Raw genomic sequence first — 21,748 nt, forward strand, 5'->3', positions numbered from 1 at the left:
AAAATAATTCCTTGCAAGATAAAGCAGAATTGAAGAGCATGTCTCTATACTTAGATAGTAGTATAATATTTTTAAATTAAAATCAGAGACCGATATGATACTAGACAGTTTCCTAAAATTTAAAACTAAACAGCTCAATAAAAATTTGGTGAGTTGCGAAATAGACACTCATCTATAGAGAATATTACTTCTAGAAGAATCTTTCTTTTTTATGCGGTTTTACGTATTGTATGGACATTGGGTATTATAATTTCAAAACCGAACAATATTACACAATGGTCCCAAAACCAAATAAACAGCTTTCTTCTGTATTAAATATGTACAATATAATCTCTGGTCAAATTACACATTAAAAAGGGTTGTCTTGAACTTATTACCTTTTCAACAATGCATCACAATGCAGCGCCTGACCCAGTAAGATGTTCCCACAAAAACACAATGTGCCACAAAAGGATGCTGTTATTCACACAGTTAACTCCATTACTTTACTTTATCTGAACGTGGACAAGTGGAATACAGGGTGTTTCGAAACTGTAGCAGGACATCGCAGGAAGGTACATATTATATGATAGGTATTTCATCAAATGATTAAGCTGATGCATTATATATGGTGACTAATAGACGCTGTTTAAGGTAAACTTTATAAAATGGGTATGATTTAAATGGAAGAAATGCAGTAATTTTTATACTTCGAGTGTATTATGGAATTACAAACTTAACAATAATACATTCCGAAGAAAAAGACGTAAATAAGAATTTAGACATATTGTACAGAATAATATTTAATTATCACATATTTTTTTTACAAATGTAACATGTAATTTATAAGCTTCACTTTGTTAACATTTTGTAGAACGTTCCTATATTTTTAACATAGATTTAGAACACCCTGTATCTCAAGATTCAAGTCCAGAGCAAGGTGGCGCATAATACAAGTGTTGAACAATATTCATAAAGGGGACAAAGGTAGCAAAACAAGAGAGCAATAAAACCAACCCCAGTGTCAATGACCTCACTGTGTGTTTAGATAACGTCCACTTGCATAATATTGTTGTATTACTGCATTATTGCATACATTATGTTGTGGTTGCATGAGATTTTACTTGTATGGACATTGGATATTTTAAAATATTTTTGAAGTGAAACTTCGTTTGGCGCGTCGGGAGTAAAATTTCAATATCGTGTCATGGCAATACCGGCAAGTCATCGAGTAAGGCGACGATCTTGGTATCTTTGAATATTGCCAAAGAAGTTTCACTTCTAACATGCTGCTAACGTGCGCTCGGAACATACACTCTTTTTTTGAATTCTAAGGTAAGGTTCTATTATTCTTCTTGAAATAAGATTAAGTATATGAAAGAGCAATTTAGTACAAATTTATTATGGTTCTCGTTTTCCTTAATTAAGTGTAAGGAACGCAATAAGTTATTCTATCTAGTACCAACATAAATTTAGTTAAATTCGGTGTCGGTTGTGGTAATTGGTAACTACCACATAACGGGCGTGACCTTATTCCTGGAAGTTTATAATGAGTGTTATTATATCAGACTTTTCAACAGTAAAATACATTTATCCACCAATATTTCTAATAGATAAGAAATAAAAATCTTTAATTATATCTTCGTTTACAAAATTAATTGTTAAAACATTACTTGCTTTTGTTACAAAGAATAAAAGTTATGAATTTGCGTAAAAAACAATTTTAGAATTGTTTTTAAAATGTTTTCTTTTATTAAAATACGAACCAGTCCTTACAATTTTTATGACATTAAGATAAAAGATTGCATATGTGATAAATAATTCCGTTGAATTTGAAGCAATTTGATGCACTTTTCCAGTCCAACTTGTTTTTTATACTTACATGTCTTTATACGGACATTTGTTATCTATGTAAAACTCAAAGAAATAAATCGATGTCTTTTAAAATACTCGAATCTTTAATCTTCTTAATTGAGCATTCTTGTGATAGACATCAAGCGATGTTGTATTTACAATAGGCTTTCGAGGCATTGTAGAATGTAGACTTGCTCTATTGAGTTGGATAAATAAAATTCCGATTACTCTTTCAGCTTTCTTCACATCTAGTTGGCTATGAATACAGATAAAATATATTACAAGCAATATGAGATACGTTTAAACATATTGTGTTCATCTTAGTGTCGTAGAACTTTAGGAACTTTTGAAATCAATGAATCAAATCAAATTAATGTAATCAAATCAAATTAATGTAATCAATAATTATTTTTTGGATTACTTAGTTGGTACCTAATCCTTATTATTAGAAAATGTTGAAAAAGAAGTTATGGAACGTCTAAAATATACAGCTAATTTACGTTTTTTGGTATTATTAAAATTCTGACAAATAACTTCCGCTTTCTTTCATTTTAAGGGAAGGTTGTGTGTTCATCATTAAGGATATTAGAACAACGGGATGATTCAATATTTGGACAGAAATAAAATTAAGATATTCAGCATTTCAACGTGCTATTTGTGCGTATAATTCTAAACATCTGTTAAGTGTTAATTTGAGTGCAACTTGAGTCCGCGATAAAGTATTACATTACTCTGACCACCAGATCGAAAACTAGGGTTGGCCATTCAAGTTTTAAATTAAAATTAGGGTTGATCCCTAACCATTGAGATTACTTGAAAAGCCAGATTACGCTGGCTTAATAGCGGATTTTAAAATGAGACATCATAGATTTAAATAAACGTGAGATGAATGTATAAAATGGCAATACATTTTTAAATATTTAAAACATTTGTAAGCACTAGCTTCTTTGCTATTTTATTATAATTTATGTAACGTTTTTGAAATAAAATTATGTAACGTTCATGTATCACGCGAAAATTACGTTGCTTTAGTATAGTATTATGTATACTTATTAAAAGTTTCGATCTTTTAATGTATCTCTTGCTATTAACGCTATAAATAATATTTTCTATTTTAATAATTAATTTATTAAAAATATTTACTCGAGTTTTGCAGTAATAACGAACTCATGATTAACAGGCCCTTATAATACAAATTCATTCAATTTTATCTCTATTGTGTAATTTAGTTAATCATTTTAGTAACATTCTTAATATGTAAAGGATAATATTACGCACGCATTGAATTTGTTTAGAAGCACGTAAAAAGGGGGCTCAAGAGTTATAAGAGGTAAATTAAAAGGGTTAAGATGAGATGAACCCTTTTGCAATGAAATAAAGTCTATAGTGACTTGATTAACATTTCCTAAGTATCAAAAGATTCGTATTACAAGTAGCAGTTGAACGACCTTTTGGTATTAGATTGTGATCAATTGTTAGAATTACATTTGGCAATCATTAGTTTAAAGCGATATATCCGCAATATTCGGAGAAAAAGTATAGGAATTTTGTTGTTTTCCTATAAATTTTTATTTCAGTTCTAAAATATATCTTCATTGTGAGGTTTGTGACACAAAGCTGTTTCTAAACAAAACAAACGGCACGTCCTTAATATTTTCTTATTATATTGCACGCCTCATAAGCGAAGCGTTGAGGTGGGTACTACTGTCACTTCGCGCAAAACATCTGATTTTTCAAACTTAAAATGTCTTTATGTATCATACATTGCACTTGTAAGATAATACATACACACACATATTAAGAAAAAACACTATTTTTAACGTTCATGATATTTTTGATGTCATTTTTGTTATTTAAACTAGTTAAAAAACAGTTTAAAAAAGTTCTGTCTTGGACGTCCGTGTGTCTGTATGTGCGGATCCTTTTTCTTGTTAACACGATAGCGACCGAAATACTTTACTAATCGAGTCTTTTTTTTTCTCTTACGCTTGAGTATGCTCAGGAATAGAACCCTTTCATTTTTCAGGGTCTGATTCGATGTGGTTCAATTGTTATTAAATAAACAAAAATAATAATTAATAAATATTTATTAAAAAAAATTATGAGGCGTGCACTTTTGGATTTTCCAAATTATCGTTAAATTATGATGAATGAATGAACTTGTTTTGGTGTTATCTTTGAAGAAGAATTTTAGGTGTTTGTAATTTATAGAATTAAACTCTAGAACGTCTATCAATCTTTGCCCACCATATTATTATCCAATACATTACATACATATGTATATGAAAAACAAAATATCGCCTATGTAGTATCACAGATACATCTGACAGTAGAAATAGTGCACATACACTGAAAATTAAGGGATCCATGTAAACGATGTAGGGTAATAAAAATAACGCCCGAAATGTGCCCATTGAGGCTATAAAAACGGCACTTATAATCCAACATCGTAGAACCGACAGCTCAAATTGAAAGGTCGACTCGACACTTTTATAGAACGGTGAAATATGTATGAAATATTAGGCATGGCCCTTATGACAGCTTTCGTGAGATAATTAATTTTTAAAGACCCTTGTTAATTAATTACGTTTGGTAAGTTGGATCCGTGGGGATGTATGAATTAAACAATACTGCCTTTAATTAGTAGGTACGTGATCTTGTGAATTTGAATATGTATTCATTTTGAAACAATATCCTCGTGGATTTATTGATACCCTGTTTATAAAATATACATTACAATTTACATACTTGTGTAGTTAAGCAATGCGTAATTTTTATTCCATGATAGAGATGTATAATCGATTATCGAATAATCTATTATTAATATCCTAGTATGTTTATTCTCTACTATGTGACTAGTGATAATATATGTATTATAAATTTATTTAATTATTATACATACATCGAGCTATTGCTATGTAGTGTGGTAGTAAATAGTTGCGCAAACGTTCCCAAAACGATAAACATACCAAGAACTACAGTATCTCAAACTATTATATAACTATGTGCTCACTCATTCATATAATACAAGTAAATTAATTATTATTGTAACATACCAACTTTTATTTTAAATAGAGAGTGTTGCTTAACTATCTCTGGACTCTATCAATCGTATATTCTCCAGGTAGATTAGTTTTCTTATTTTGCCCTGCATGATCCCTGCTCTGCATGCCTCAAAAATTTTCAACTTTATTTTTATTGCGGTTCTACATTACTCGACATCTTTCGATTCCTTTTCCGTTAGCAAAAAATGTTTTTTTGCAATCTATCTAAAAGGGATACAAATATAACGGTAGCGTTTGTCGAAGGTAAAGTAACGACCCATATCGAATCATCCCTTTGTTGTATCCGTTTTGTCCCTTTTTGTTAAATTTTTTAGTATAACAGTATGTCGGGATATTGGTACATTTCTTATCTAATGCAAGCGTTTTATCTTTTGCTTTAGTGGATATAGTTTATTTCATTAAGTGCTCTTAATAGTAAATTAATTTATCTTCCTAATCCCTCATAGAGAATAATTTTACATAGTATACTACTGATTAGTAATGCGTACAGTATGTACTAACATAGAATATATACTCTAATGCGATGTATTAATGTCATAGTTATTAATTAATAATAATTATTATGGTATGATATAATTTACACTATTTGATTACTTACCTATTATATCTTCCTATTCTTAGGACTTACCTATTTGCAACCAATTTTAAATTACAAACTACAAAATATATGAATTATTTACACAAATTTTAAAGTCCAACTTTTATCCTTATTTGTTTTATTCGACAGACACACAAGGGAATAATACTTACAAATAAAGCACATGGCGCGCCTGTATCTAATCATTAAATTGTTATTTTATCAAACTATTTCGGGAACGCTGTATGAGAGCTACAATGTGTCAATCAGCAATAGATTTATGATAGTGCCGACAAAACAGATGGGCTATATTTAATTTCATAGATAAAAGATACATTTTGCTATAACGGTGCTCATTGTATTGTTAAAGTCGTAAAATAGTGCGATTTTTGGCTCGTTAAAAATTTTATAGTCTGATCTTATATTTTTAGACATGATAGTAGTGGTAATGTTTGCAAATTTTATTGACGCGTACACTTTTATTGAAGAATTGTTAATAGCTAGAGATTTTTGTGAACGTAGAGTTATAATTTTACCTTTTTTTACAGCCTGTCTTATAAAATAATTATTTATAAATATGATACCTATATATGAATGTAAAAAGCTAAAGGTATGGTATTATGTTTCTAATTTACATAAAAATCGAAAATTTATTATTAGATTCTATTACTTGTTTAGAGCAAATAAAACTTCTGCTCCGCGCGGTTTCACCCCCGTAGCTGCACTCCCGTTTGCCGTAGCGTGACGTTATATAGCCTTACCTTCCTCGATAAATGGGCTATCTAACACCGAAATAATTTTTCAAATCGGACCAGTAGTTCCCGAGATTAGCGCGTTCAAACAAACAAACTCTTCAGCTTTATAATATTAGTATAGATGGGAAAGCTCACACATTCTTTTTTTGCCCATTATTACATACATTTCCAAAACTTACTCACGTTAATGATATTTCCTGCACAATTCTTATTATTTATAATCATACCCATCCCCGCGTTAACTTATCACATTGAACAGGTTCTTAATTGTTTAAACTATAAATTAATAAATACTTCTTCCGTCGGAAGTGAAATACAGGACCGGTTAATTAAATCAAATCTAAGTACGAGTTGGAGCAGCCAAGCGTGACTCGACACGCGCACTGACTTACAAACCTATTATTTGTATTATTCACATTGGTAATTTTACGTACGATATACGTAAAGTATATAAGTATAGTTTGAAGCGTTCCGTGGTCAAAATTCCATATCATTCTAAAGATTCTTACCTGTGTTCCATTACATGCATTGTGATGAAACATACATTCTGCATAATAAAATTAAAAGTGCGTCTATCATTTCATTTTTTGCTGCAGGGGACGGAAATAGCTCATTGCTTAGTTAGTCTTATTGATTTGTTTCCACGTAGAGCTGTTGTTTCTGCGCCATTCGTGTTGCAATTTCTATAATGTATCCTATGAATCAATGAAAGAAGAACGGAAGGAGTAAATTTTGTAGATGCACAAAAATCTTCTACGTTTTTGTTTTGGTTAGAATTTAAAAAGTGGAAACGGCCATATCGTCTTTAATTATAACAAGGAAAAATATGTAGTCGGTAAAAGCGTATTTCACATATTTCATGCATATTTCGCATATTCCAGACCGCTAGAATTGTCAATATTCCAATGAAAGATACTTTATTGTCATCTTTGATATTTGAATCGACTAAAGGCACCTGCATTTTATATTAAAATATTCTATTTCAGACAACTATAAGAGAATGTTCCAGATTGATATTTGCAATAGTGTCAACTGTCAATAATCCAGCCGACAATATCGGCCTTTTGTTTTCTATATTGTAAGCGGCATAGATACTAGGCGTTAATCTTTGTAAGAACCGGGTCATGGGGTCGCATTAAGCTGATGCTCTTTTCCACACAAAAGGATTTCTGTGGTGTGTCGCGTTTCAAATCTTGGTCTGGATAGCGGCGTGTTTAACCTACTGTAAGTCTTTTGTCTTTGCCGGCTTCTTAACTTCACGAGAAATGCATTTCTTATTCAAATATGCCTCTATTTTTTTCCTTGGAAGCCTCAGGTAGTGATTGCTAATTTCCTATTTATAGTGTCTATTTGTATTCTGATTTTAAGCGTTCGATGTAACAACTATTTTCTTAAAGGAGCCGATACAAGGATAATAAATTGTATTAAATTGTTAGCAGATGAGAAATGATCTCTGTGATGCTTCATTACATATCATTATCGTGTATTCACAACTGCAAGGCTGTTTCAAAATGAATATATTTAATGAAAAGGATGGTTATAGAACGTCCTTTAATAAATTACTGTACCTATTGGCTTTAAAATTTTTTTTTTTTAATCTGTGAAGATTACAAATTTACTGATAGATTTACATATAAAGATAAAATAAAAAAGGTATGTAGAATGCAGATGTCCACTTTGTTATTATTACCTGTATTACCGCATGTAATTAATAGCGCACTTCCAAACTGAAAAAAGCAATTCTTTGTTATCACTACAATGGATCGAATTTCCCATTTTTAATTTGGTATTCAAGTATCTTGCGCATTCGTGGAGCGACGTACGACAAAATTAATTAGATCCATCAATCATTTGTGAATGGTGACAGAGGAATCGGCCCACTGGTTTCAAAAAGACTAAATATCAGAATAATAAATGTAACTCGATTCCTTGTTGCATTGTGCATTACCCTTTGATAAAAGAGTAACCGTTGTGACGCGCTCGCGCCCGCGGGGCGGGGTAGTGTGGCCCAAATATTTTGAATCTGTAATTTTTATTAAAAATTAATGAAACTATAAGCTGCTAGCTGTCAAGTTTGTAACGCTTTGTAAAATTTTTGTTATATGACATTGACGAATTTTTTTTTATATTTTTTAACTATTGTAAGTAGGTAACTAGGTAGTGTTATATTAACTGTGTATTGATATGGAAATTTGGTAAAATTTCGGGTTTTAAAAAAAATTGCTTTGAAGGAATCATTTTAAATACTTAAGACCAAAATATAAAAAAAATGTTGTGTGGTTTTATAAAACCACGGTAAAAGTGAAACTTAGGCACAAAATTATCGTATTTGTACCATAATAATTATCGTACGGTTCGACCGTCACGCGACATGCGCTACACTACACAGACCAAAAAGTTTAAGACGCGCGATGTAATAGTATTTTTTAGTAATGATGTAATAGTAATTTATTTTTTTTTTAAGTTTCACTTAAAAAAAATACCTAGTTAACTAACTATCTCAGCATAATTATTATGCCATGAATATTTTTCTTATGTTTAGTTTTTATAATTTACAACCACAAAAAAACTGAACTGTTAAGCAGTTTAACAGTTCAATTTATTTTTAATATCTCGTATTAACAGTTACAAAACTATAAAACCAGAATTTCATTTTGAAATTATTATAGACGTTTCATATATCTACCGATATTATTATTACCGAACAAACCCTTTCATACAATTTTCACCTTCCGACAACACAGCGCACGCGTCAGTCACAGATGTAGACTAAATTTACATTTGTATAGAATTTATTTGAATATGACAGCAATTCATCACGACACTGTGACATGCAGCGCCCTCTGCTGACCTTTGGCACGTTTACACGAATTGTTACGATTGATCATTGAAGTGGGTAGAACGAAATATCTGATGTTAATAAATATGGATAGGGCTGAAGCTGCCGTGTTATGTATCGATTTATACATAAAGTTTGTATATATGACATTGACATAATCCTATAACTACTATTCTAAATGTTAACAAAAAAAGTATGGATGTTTGTAACTTTTTCAAGGGAAAACCACAAACCAGATTTTAATAATACTTTGCCGCTGTAAATATTGCTACATAGCTTATGTACCGGAATAGCATATATAAGTTCAGTAAAGAACCGCAAGCGAAACCGCTATATGCAAAGTGTATCGAACACTCTTGTTCTCGATTTTTAGAGAAGCCCGAACTTTTTTCACGATGAAATAAAATGTAAGACAACTTTAATTTAGGGCATAAATCCTACCACTTTTAGATCTTAAATCTGACATTCGTACGTGTCGAATTCACCACGAGTATCATAAACATTGACAAATAAACGAGGGTTTGATTCATCATTGCCGAGACGAACAATATTCATGTGGCATAACAATGCAATGTCGCATCCCTTTGATTATTCTAACTAAATTTGCATTCACATTACATATCGCACCGCGCTGAAATTCTACTAAAATATTGTCGTCTGTCATGTCAATTATGTTTAGTTTGTTTTGGTCATGCGACTAAAAGAAAAAAAGTGAATTTATTTGTATACCTACTTTATACCTAACTATACGCTACGTTCTTGCCATAACAGAAAAAAACTACACTACGTCAATTATTTGGATTGCTTTGAAGTGAAACTTCATAAGGCGCGTTGACAGTAAAATTTCAATGACGCGTCATGGCAATACCGTCACGTCATGGGGTAAGGCGACCATTTTGGTATCTTTGAATCTTGCCAAAGAAGTTTCACTTCTGACACTTGTGCTCGGCACACACGCTCTTTTTTAGCAATTTAGAAATACCTACATAAATCTATAAATTAATTATGCAACATTGGGAACATGCGTCGAGAAACTAAAGAACATTGGTTTCTTAGAATAATTGAATGTTAACTTAATAACTACGAGGGTTTCAAAGCTCCACCTCTCCCATAGAAGTTGTTATGATTGTGAGAAAAAAATAACCATTAATTAAACACATTGTTAGCGCTTTCTAAATTGCATGCAACGCCGAGATTTGTTGCTTTTGATTCACCGTTCTTATTTGCATTTTCATACGATGTTTGTGTAATATTGCATACAAGTTAGATCATAAATATTATTAAATAGATTGCTACCGTAACTTTTTCATACATAACAAGGAAATTCCTATTTCCTTCGTAGATTTGCTACCTTACTTACTTACCTATTTTTACCGAAATTTTCTGCTCATAATAAAATTGTAATTTTCTAACGTATTATTATTCGAGTTTAAATTTAGGTTATAGCAAGGCTTCCTATAAAATTATTATCGATAATTGACGGGTTCATAGTGCTGCCCCAAAAATAACAAGATCAGTATTTGTGCCAGTTTCATAAAAAATAAACTCATATTTCACGTGCCACTTCACAATACCGCCAATTCAATTGGTAACAAAGGCACTCACATTTCTAGGGTGTTGAATTTATTGATGTTAGCAAAAACATTGCAAATATTTTTTTGGCATCGATACGCGACGCCCCTCACTAACATAGGAACTGTTTGTTCAAACAATAAACTTGTTTTTGTGCGTTTGTTATTAGCTGTTATAATTAAACGAGTGTAGAACATGTATAAGCAAATATTTGATGTTGGCCACAAAGTTAAAACCGACATCCTAAAAGAGGAACACGCAATTTGCATATACTTTGTGTGCGTGTTAAAAAATTGCAATCTTTTAAACAAATTCGCAATTTGAACAGTGGATACTGGAGGTAAAATCAGCGTTTAAACCGGGGTTCAAGAACTTTTATCATTTTAAATTTAAAGTGTAGCGTACGAATAAAACTTGGTTTAATATTTAAGAAGAAAAATATAACAACATAATTAAAGAATAGAAAATACAGTCAGTTGAACATGAACTGTAGTTAGTTGAATAATGAAAGTATCAAACCATTTCCTCTATTTAAATGATTTTAAATAATTAAGAACAATACACGAATGCAAAATGTTTTGATTTATTAAATTTAAATCTTATTGTCGTCCCGCTAAACCCACGAGTTAAATTAAATGGCCCGTGAAAAATCCCTGTTATCGTAAATAATGTGTCAAACAATGTCCACAATAGGGACCGACACGACTTATAATTTTAAGGGCAATTGTATAATTTCAAAACTTCAGGCTGAAAAATGCCTACTAATGTGAGTTTTTGGATTATAATTATTTGATATAGATATTAGGAAGATAAGCCGATTTGTATTAAATAAAAATGATTTTCTCTAAATTCTAATGACTACCAGTTATTACTATTTATAATATAATTAATTGCTTCATATATGACACGTTTGAATAACTTCAATGATTAGAAATTAACAAAACAAATAACTTTTAGTTTCGGGTGCATAAAGCGTAATGTAAGCAGGAAGTGATTATAAAATAAAATAACATAATTCACAGGGCATTTAATTTCCTTTCATAGTACAGTCCTGACTCCTGACATTCCTTATTTTTATAGCGTCAAAACTCAATATTACGTCACACTTCTTGAGCATTGACAATTGGCCGTGTCCGGCACGCGTCTTATTAAATTATAAGGAAACAAACCGGTAACGATTTAAAATATCCTCGCTTTCACCCTAGTTATATTTTTATAAGTTTTTGCAAGGGCCGGAAGGCGGGCGTGTGCCGGTAACCAGGTGTAGCCATTAATATTGAAGATAGGAATGGCGAAACCCTTCAATAAATACCTTTTTAAGTAGGTTATGCAAATATTAACGGTTAGAAAAACTATCATTTAGTAATGGTTTTTTTTGTAAGAATTGTTGATAACTTTAAGGCCCAAAGATTATAGGCACAGCCCGCACATTTGGCAAACCCTATTTAAAAACTTTTCCGTTGGTTAAGTTTACTTATTTGGACAAGAGCGTTAATTAAGCAGTTTGGAATTAGGTACGTATAAATTAAGTCCAGTGAAATCAACCTAGCAAAGAACGTGACCCAATATTTATCCAGTACAAAATTTTATTTATTGCTATAATTTTTCCTGATATTTTTAATACTTCACTACAAATTAAAAAATGCTTTTATTTTTTTCTGATTTTATTACATTGCAACCGGTTTTCTACATATTGATCACTTTGATAAGAATCTGGTTAAAAAGCTGTCGTTTTTTAACACGCGTCCCTACAATTGACATAATAATTATAGCAACCTAAACTCGTTTACTCTAGATGCGCTATTGAAAGCTCCTGAAAGGTTTGCCGGTAAAACTTGCTTTCGATTTTCTTTCCATTTCATTCCTAACCTCATTGTGCTGATCCACGCCTACGGATGCTCCCCACAGCCAGTCCTGTTTCTTCCTGCAAACGACTTTTTGTACTGACGCGCGCCGTGGCATTTGAAAGCTCTATAGCCCTTGAATGGATTTGCGAAATATGATTTCGAAGAAAACATTTCTAATGGGGACCTAGATCGTGTTTATCTTCATAGAACGACGATTTTTTTTATTCGCATTATTTATTAATTTTCTACTACTACATGTAAGTCACTGGTGTTTTTGTTGAAAGAATTTGATGCTGCGATCGGAATGGATTAATTAATTTACTTAGATCAATGATTAATATCATGTACTGGATGAATAATTTAATAACTCATGTCTCATTCACTGGTAAGTATTCTAAATGTCTGGTTAGGTAGCTTAGTTTATAATTTTTGGAAGCAGATGTGTCTTGTTAATTTGGAACCCTTTCTTCAAATTTAATGACGCGTTTCTTCATAATATTGTTCTTGGAGTAATTTCCTTCCAAATTTCGAAGTGGTCATAAAATATGATGTATTGGTATTTTTCATTGGTAAGTAATTGCGGTATAGTCACGGTTATATAAGTTTAGTGAAAATTACCTATTATAAGTATTCAATACCGTATACGCTTATAATCTCTGCCCGACAACTTTTGTTTTATTTTTACACAATGCAATAAAATTGAAAATACGTACAAATTCTTTTATCTCTATTTATTATTTAGAATTTAGTAGAGTAGAAATCATAAAAAATAGAAAATTCAGTTTATTTATATAAGTGCCATCTAGTTTCTGTATAAGAATATTAAACAGTATCGATTGAATTATAGACGAATGCCCGACGTAGACTATGGATTGTTACATCAAGTTCAGTAACTAAACGCTAGATGGCGCAGTTTTAAAAAATCTATTATAATGCAATGCCGTTATTTATTAATTTTAATTTGAACTTTAAAATATATACTATAATCTAATCTTAAATGTTGGTCTTCTAAACATAATATTAAATTTTGAGTAAAGTATAATATAATAAAAAATAAAAAAATTAAACGTAAATAGTTTTGGCGGGAACTTTTGACGTTCTTTTTTTTTCTGTGGCGGTAAATTTTAAAATGGAATGTTTAAAAATTTTAATGCTCGTTTTTGAAGTTCGTTTTATTACAAAGTGTTGGATCAGTATCAAACGGAACTCGTAAGTACTTACCTATTTAGTATTTATTTACTATTTTGATAAAAATTAAAAAAAAAACCGTCGCAGTATGCCCGTATGTTTCACATCAAAAATGTACGAACATTCAAAATAAACTTGACCGTCCCGGTTATCGAAAGACAGATATATTGTACTTATATTGCATCTTATCCTAGAATACCCTTCCCTCATGAATGAAAACTTTAAAAGAAGATCAATAGTCAATAGACAATGCTATGTACCTACAATAAACCAACCATAAACCAACATTCTCAATATAGGTATCACATACATAAAAAAATATGATTTATTATTTATTAACGCTAACAAAACCAAACTCGTGTCTAAATGTAATATTACGAGACCTTACCTGAAGAATAGTAGTGAAACTAACATTATAATAATTGCACCAATATAACCTGATCCCCGCGATGCTAACAAGATTCAGTTACCAACTTACCAGTAGCTGTGGCAAACTTATAAAAGTTCTTGTTAAAGTGGTCGATCTAGATTTCTTGTAAGCGATATTTTCTTTAGCCTTCGAAGCGGGATAAAATGACATTGTTACGAGACGTGTCTTTGACACGTTAAACCTTTATCAAAGGTGAGGGAAATGATTTATATTGACAATATTGCTTTAGGTAAATTGATACTACAATAAAGGCCTAACTGAGCGCACATGTCAAAGTTAGTCAAGGAGAAAATGTAAGGCGTCTTTAGAATCTGTATCAGTCACCAGATGTTACAAAAGTACGTACTGAATAGTTTTATAGGGTATTACGGTTAAATCTTGCTATTATTTCTGAAGAATCAGCGTTCTTTTAGTAACATCATTAAACTTCAGTTAGAAAAGTGTAATCTTTTCAACCAAATACACTTTATAAAAGCTTATGTCGCTTTTTCTTCTAGGCAGGAATAATTATCAAAGAATTATTAAAATAATACGAATAATTAATCTGCAGCAGCTAGGTATGTTGATTTAAAATTGATTCTGATCACAAATGACATGTTATACATTTGCAATACATAGTAGTAAATTTTGTAATATGTACATATTTGCATGTTGTAGTCGCTATCCATTGAACTTGGTAGGAATGTAAAAAGATTATGTATTTCGGCAATGCATCAGAAAAAATACGATTTCAAAAACACTGAAATTATCTATTTTGATAGCTATCATAATATTTCTTAACAATCGTAACACACTTAGGTATATACAGTTAATTATCACCTTTAAGACGTAATAAACTTTAAAATTAATTGTTTTTTCACGGTTCGTTGATAATAAACGGAACAGCGATATACTGTTGTTACAGTTTCTAGCTGTTATCCTTACTAGATATTAAATATTATATAAAAACTTGGTATTTATGATTAAATTTTATTATAAAGTCTCCGGTGTCAACGAAACAAATAATAATAATTATTTTTTATCAAAGACCTGCCAGCGACTTCGTTTCAATAACCTATTATTATATACTTTAGTATGTATTTTGAAATAATTCATAAATATAATCTACTAAATTGTTTTTATCTTGTGATTACATTTTATTTTATAAAATTCCGTAAGATACATTAAATAATTGTGTACAATATTAAGAGCCCATTATACTGAAAGTTTAGGCATTTTAGGCACTGAGACGGCTCGCGCCCGCGTTGCGCAGGAGCCGGCGCGGCATGAACTCCGGTGACCTATGAAGGCGGGCGAATACGCCACAGTATAAATAAATCAGTAGTTCGATTTTATTTGCTATCGTAGGAATGTATTTGATAAATAAATTTACTACTTATCCTATACCATTAAACGAGCAATATTTGCATATTTATATATTTGTTTGTATACAGTGTGGAAGTTTTCGATGTGCCCTGAATGGAAAGTACTTGAAATACTAGGGATAGCAAATTTTTCTGAAAGGTAACATTCCTTTTTCAAATTTTACTTTATTATTGAAATCGATAGAAACAATATAAAATATAATTTATTTTTAATTTCTCGTAAAAATATTTGCTCTTAGAAATAAAAATATCATGGAATCTAACATTTTTATTGTAGAATCAACATCATCTCAACATAAAGAACGCTTCTGGTTTATTGGTCTATTTTATACATACATTTAAAGTTTAAAATGAAACTCTCGTTCTGGATACATTAATTTATTTTCTTCTGAAAATATTGGTAATAATAATTAAAAGTAAAACAAATAAAAAAGGCAAAATAATATGTAATTGAATATAAGTATGTAATAAGTATGTTAGTGTATTCAACCAACTTAAAAAAGTGTGAGTATTTTACAACAATTTGAATAATAATCAATTAATGATTAAAAATGACACCCGTGACGAAAAGATGTAAAGTTTTCGTCCGCACCATCTTGAATTTTAGTTTTGACCTCATATTGGTTAATAGCTACCCCAATAACCATGAAAATGATACCCATGACGAAAAGATGTAAAATTTTCGTCAGCGCCATCTTGGATTTTAGTTTTGACCTCATATTCGTTAATAGCTACCCCAAAAACCATGAAAATGACATTCTTCACGAAAAAAGTCAAATTTTCGTCGGCGCCATCTTGGATTGTTGTTTTATAAAAATAATATTTGTCATACTCATTGAATACAGATCAACCAACATCATAATAGTCTTTCTACTAGTACTTCAAAACTTTGCCGCTATTCCTATTGAACAACCCATATAAAAGAGGATCTCAGGCAAGGTAATTTTTAAAACATTTTACAAGGTATTTTTTTTAAATCACTACATAGTATAAAACATAGTCGCTTTCACTGCCCCTATGTCTCTATGTCCCTTTGTAAGCTTAAATCTTTGAAACTACGCAACGGATTTTATAGTTCTTTCGATTCCCGGTCGAAGAAAATGAATTTTTGAAAATCTTTGAATGCAGTTCTATTTCTTTTTAAAAATAAAGGAAATTTGCTATCTCCAGTATTTCTAGTACTTTCACCCAGGGCCCATCGAAAATTTCCACACTGTATTTACAAACAAATATATTAATATGCAAATATTGCTCGTTTAATAGTATAGAATAAGAGGTTAATTTATATTTACAACAATAATCCTAGGATAACAAACAAAATCAAACTACTGATTTATTTATACCGTGACGTGCTCGCCGTTTTACTCGCCGCTCGGTTCTAATACGCGAGCGGCGACTACAACGTGGTCGGGAGCAAAACTAGCACAGGTCCTCCTTCGATGACGTCCGGCTGGACTCTGGCGGCACTGACGTGGTGCGCGCGAGTCGCATTTTACGTATTATATTTTATATAGAAAAAAATAAGGGCTAAATTATAAATCTATCCAAAAATTTCCCTGTAAAACCTGATTAGTAAATTAAATGTAAAATTTTCATAAACATAGCGTTCCCCTAATTCTCATAAAACTGATTATGCTTTCAAAATCGATGTTACTTCTGATTTTTTTTTGATCGAGTTAAATGTTTAATATTGTGTTTTTATCCAAAAAAGTCACTAGATCAAACGTTTATCTGTGCTATATATTTTTTTAGGATTTTAAATATGATGATTTCTATCCAAAAACCATGATTTAGAAACATACATTTTGAACAATGGCCCCTTAAACGTTCATTAATATGTACATATTATTACTTATTAAAATGTTAATAGATAAAGTGTTCCGTTACAAGAAAGTAATTAAAAAATTATATTAAAAACAATAAACCAGTCTAACCAGCATTATTCTATTTAAACGTACCGCTGAATCACGCAAGCGAAGTTTTTTCAGATTTCACACTATATAGCTCATTTTAAAATAATTATTCAGAGTCCGTGTATACAGAGTTAGCCACAGGATATCTGGAAAATTATCCACTTGGCATGTACCTTTTAAGATATTGATCTTAAAGATACATGCTGAGTATATTGCTGTTGCGAATTAGTTGCAATTTTATATGTGTATTTATCGACAATGTTTTATATCTAGCTGCGATGATATAGCGCGCGCCGCGGCTCACATTGGTCGAAAATGAAAACAGTTGCGACTGGCCTACTCAAGTATACGATTTGACTCTTTTGGTTATTTTCGTATAACGTAGTTTTAAATTATGATATTTATTTATTATTTTTAGATCGAGGTGCCTACTGAAGGTATTTTTCTTTACAGTGAACAGATCTCAATCCTCCTACCGAGAAAAATGAGATTGTTCTATGATTTTTTGATTTGTCTTGCACTAATGCGTGGTTGAGCTTTAAATTCCTCTTCAAATTAGTTCATAATAGGATAATTTTAAAATTCTGTGTCATTTTGGATTCAGATAGTGCCTAAGAATAATAATAAGAATTCAATTTAAATTGATATACAATTTTAAAGCTGATGCCTGAAACCGTACGATGCGTTAGGCAATAACTTAATTTCATGCAAAGATAATGGTAAGAAAAAGCTTATTTTACGTTCCCAATGGAATCTTTGTATACCAGATAATTGAACATTTGGAATAAAACTTACATAATCTTATAAGGATATGGAATGGCTATCTCAAATATCGGGATCGAATATAAGTGGACCTCTTTAATATGCTCAGAACTGAAACATAAAAATATTTTTATTTACCCACGCAAAAATGCCGCAACTATGATTATTCCATTCCTATTTTCGTAGCGTAATCCCATTTAGAAGCTAGAAGCTAGAAGTCAGAACAATATTGACGTAACTGTTGTTGTCATAGAACAGGAAACATATAATTACTAATTACATTATTGACATTCAAGTTTAATTTTTGGTAGTTTGCCAGAAGAACCGTCGTACATTTTTGCTCCCGGCGACGCCGAGGCGGCAGACCCGGCGACTAACTTCTATTCCTCATTTAGTTTTACGATGGCAAACAATTCCATACAATGTCTGTGTTGAATTGAAAAACCTTACTTGTTTTGATCTTTCTAGGCCTTATCCTTTTATATACATTAGGATTAATGGTCCTTAAGGTGCCTTGAATCCCATCGCAGGTTTATAGATGTGCTTTCGCAATTTTATAGATGACAGTCGATGGCCATTGTAATTTTTTTAGATCGTTAAAAGTTTTTTTTAGGATGTTTATTCTTACGTTAACATTTTACGCTAAATGTTGGTACAATATTTACATTTAAAAAGATCCAATAGAGTTAAGCTAAGTTGTTCAAAAACATGTCAGGCTTTTCCAATAAAATATTCCGGTATAACATCAACACATAGGCATTCATTATGTAAATATTCATAAAATAACTGTTATAAAACTGTCAACAGTTCAAAGCGAGAATTCATATGATGGAAATTGCTTAGTCAAAGTTCGGTATGCAAACGGAATTTGAATGCTTTGACGCAGAAAGTTTTTTAAACTGTTATTTGCTAACAATTCCACAGGCGGTGTTTCGCTTGAAAATCGATAGCACACCTACAAATAGAATTTATGTGAACTAGATCAGGGTTTATATGGGTTATTCTGGAATCCCGAGGCTTAATGTGAAGGCTGGCGGCTCCTTGGGGACGCTTCAATATTCCTAACTCCACTTACAGTTGATACGGTTAATCTAAAAATACAGATAAATAAAATTTGAATAAGTACAGAGTAATATAATTCAAATTGGTTTGGAAATAAGTCTAATTTACTGCTTAAAGCTGCAGATTTTATCAACAGTTCTACTTCTAACATCTTCATATCTTTTGATAAAGGTGGTTTTCCTTGATTAGTTAAAAATTTAGGGTATCAAATGGACGTGTATACAATCCGATATAAACGAGTATAAGTTAATAAGTAAGAAGAAATAACTTCCATTCGTTTCAAAATAGATGCAATTATTAAGATCTAAATAATTTTCTGTAATAATGCTCGATTCCCGCTCTGGGTTGGCATGGAAGGCTGATCACCTATTTATAAAGAAAATCAATTGAAACAGACGCGACACGGGACTTCACATTATATGCCCCATCACATTGAAACTAATGGCAGATTGTTTACCTTACGTACTTAATTAAATCCTTTCTATATAATTTCCTTGATGTTTCTATCCGATTTTGTATCCCTTTTGACAACCTTTTGTATTGATAGGTCCTACTATTGTTTTTCGATCTTCTTTGATAGTCTTTCCTTTTATTTCTGTACCCTAATACTGTTAGCAAATAAGTTTCTTTTTCTATAAATAAACTGAAAATTACCAGATACATAATATGTAGTTTAATTTTTAATACGCTCACATGCTCACCTGTATGTTTGTATAAGTAGATTTCAACGCACTTAAAACGCACAGATCTTAAACTTTGTACACTTGTCAAGGCTCGGTGACAATAAAATAATTGCATTACTTAATCTTAATAATGCGTACTTAAAGTTTATATTACTATCGTTAGTAAGGTTTTTAATAATTAATTGAAAAATATGTGTAAGATTTTTATTCTTCACCAGTACCTAGTGTAAGTAGTAGTGTCCTGTGTATAACTTGTTTCTATATTATTATAGTTTCTATTTATTATTATTGCAGGACGAACAGCTTATCTATACTAATATTATAAAGCTGAAGAGTTTGTTTGTTTGTTTGTTTGAACGCGCTAATCTCAGGAACTACTGGTCCGATTTGAAAAATTCTTTCGGTGTTAGATAGCCCATTTATCGAGGAAGGCTATAGGCTATATTATATCATCACGCTAAGACCAACAGGAGCGGAGCAATGCGGGTGAAACCGCGGGGAACAGCTAGTATATATTATCATAAACATTAAACTCACCCATTAGTTTGCGGCTCCGGATTCTCTTCATCATTACTGACGATTGACTCTAACATCTGTATCTTCAACATTGTGATTGATTACATGACAGTATACGTTTCACTTGCACTAGCACTAATCACTCGGATCCTGAAACAAAGAATAAATACATATTAGATTATTATATTTACGCATTTCCTTGATACTATTTGTACAGATTTTTTATAAGTCTTGGTTGATCTTTTTATAATTTATAATACTTATCTATAGTTATGGGTTTTAAAAATGTGTAATAAAACAGTTTACTGATTATTCTACTCAATGACAAAAACTACTTTTTCATTTTAATACAATTATTTGGTGATACCTAAATTATTTTCATTACGTATTGGCTGGCCAACCGCTTTACTTTTCAGTTTTCAGCCTCTCAAAAGCACCGTCTCTCATGTTTAAGTATAGTGTTCAATTTTATTTAAATACAAAACTCATTTCGAAATCATTTACAAATTGAAACGAACTGAACGAGTCAACGCCAATTTTACAACATCTCAATTCACCAAAACATCCAAAAGTATTTTAACCAAGCAGTCTATTTATTTTCTGCTAACAATCCAGTTTTCGTTGAAACAAGTGTGGATTTCCACTGAATAATTATACAGTTCTACGATATTAAGAGTTTCCAGCATCTTTTGAACTTTACACCCGAGCGCTTTCCACTTCAAGTTTCTTTGATCGTTGTAATTAATTGGAATAGTTACGGCTTTCTGTACTCCTAGTAGTTCTGTTGGTATAACCTTCTGTAATTTAACAATGTAATTATGATAAATGGTGTAAATGTATCCGGTCTTTGAATAGCACCTTTTTCAGTGAGTCCCTTAGCCTTAATATAAACCAGTCCCAAAGCACAGAATAATAACTAGTAGCTTGCCCAAAGCTAATTTTATCTCAAAACTACAATTAATAATAATAGTAAAAAAACCTACGCTCAAATTGAAAAATATGTTTAATGTTAGTTGCTTCTAATTACTACCTAGTTGTTGAGGGATCGTTTGTAAGGGTCATTGTTCACTTGCGATTTTAACCGCTTTCCATTTCTTTTACCTGCCACCCGCAATTGTCTGGACCTTTTTTGACGTCACCAAGGATGGTGTGGACAGGGTTTTTTTTCTATGAATCCTAGAACGCGATGGCATAATTTTTCTGAATGCAACGTATATTACAAATTTTGGGATATTAGAGTGTAGGAGTCCGTTTCTACGCGGGAAGCGTGACTGGGTATCCGTCCTCGATTTATTGGCTTGTTGTGAAGTACTATGTGGTATGGATCATTGCATCATAGGGC

At 31.4% G+C, this 21,748-nt stretch overlaps 1 protein-coding gene across 1 annotated transcript in view; it reads right to left on the reverse strand.

Moving 5' to 3' along the window:
* RapGAP1 (Rap GTPase activating protein 1) overlaps positions 1-21,748 on the reverse strand; it is a 223,922-nt gene that overhangs the window by 149,149 nt on the left and 53,025 nt on the right. Inside the window, exon 2 of the mRNA XM_089706131.1 lies at positions 20,428-20,556. Coding sequence (XP_089562257.1) covers positions 20,428-20,498 — 71 coding nt within the window. The 5' untranslated portion in view covers positions 20,499-20,556. The remainder of the gene's footprint in view (positions 1-20,427; positions 20,557-21,748) is intronic.

The sequence above is a fragment of the Colias philodice genome, chromosome 17, assembly GCF_061535455.1.
Source record: "Colias philodice isolate Cphi_HAF_F1 chromosome 17, ilColPhil1 Martin Lab GWU primary, whole genome shotgun sequence".
Classification (NCBI taxonomy): domain Eukaryota; kingdom Metazoa; phylum Arthropoda; class Insecta; order Lepidoptera; family Pieridae; genus Colias; species Colias philodice.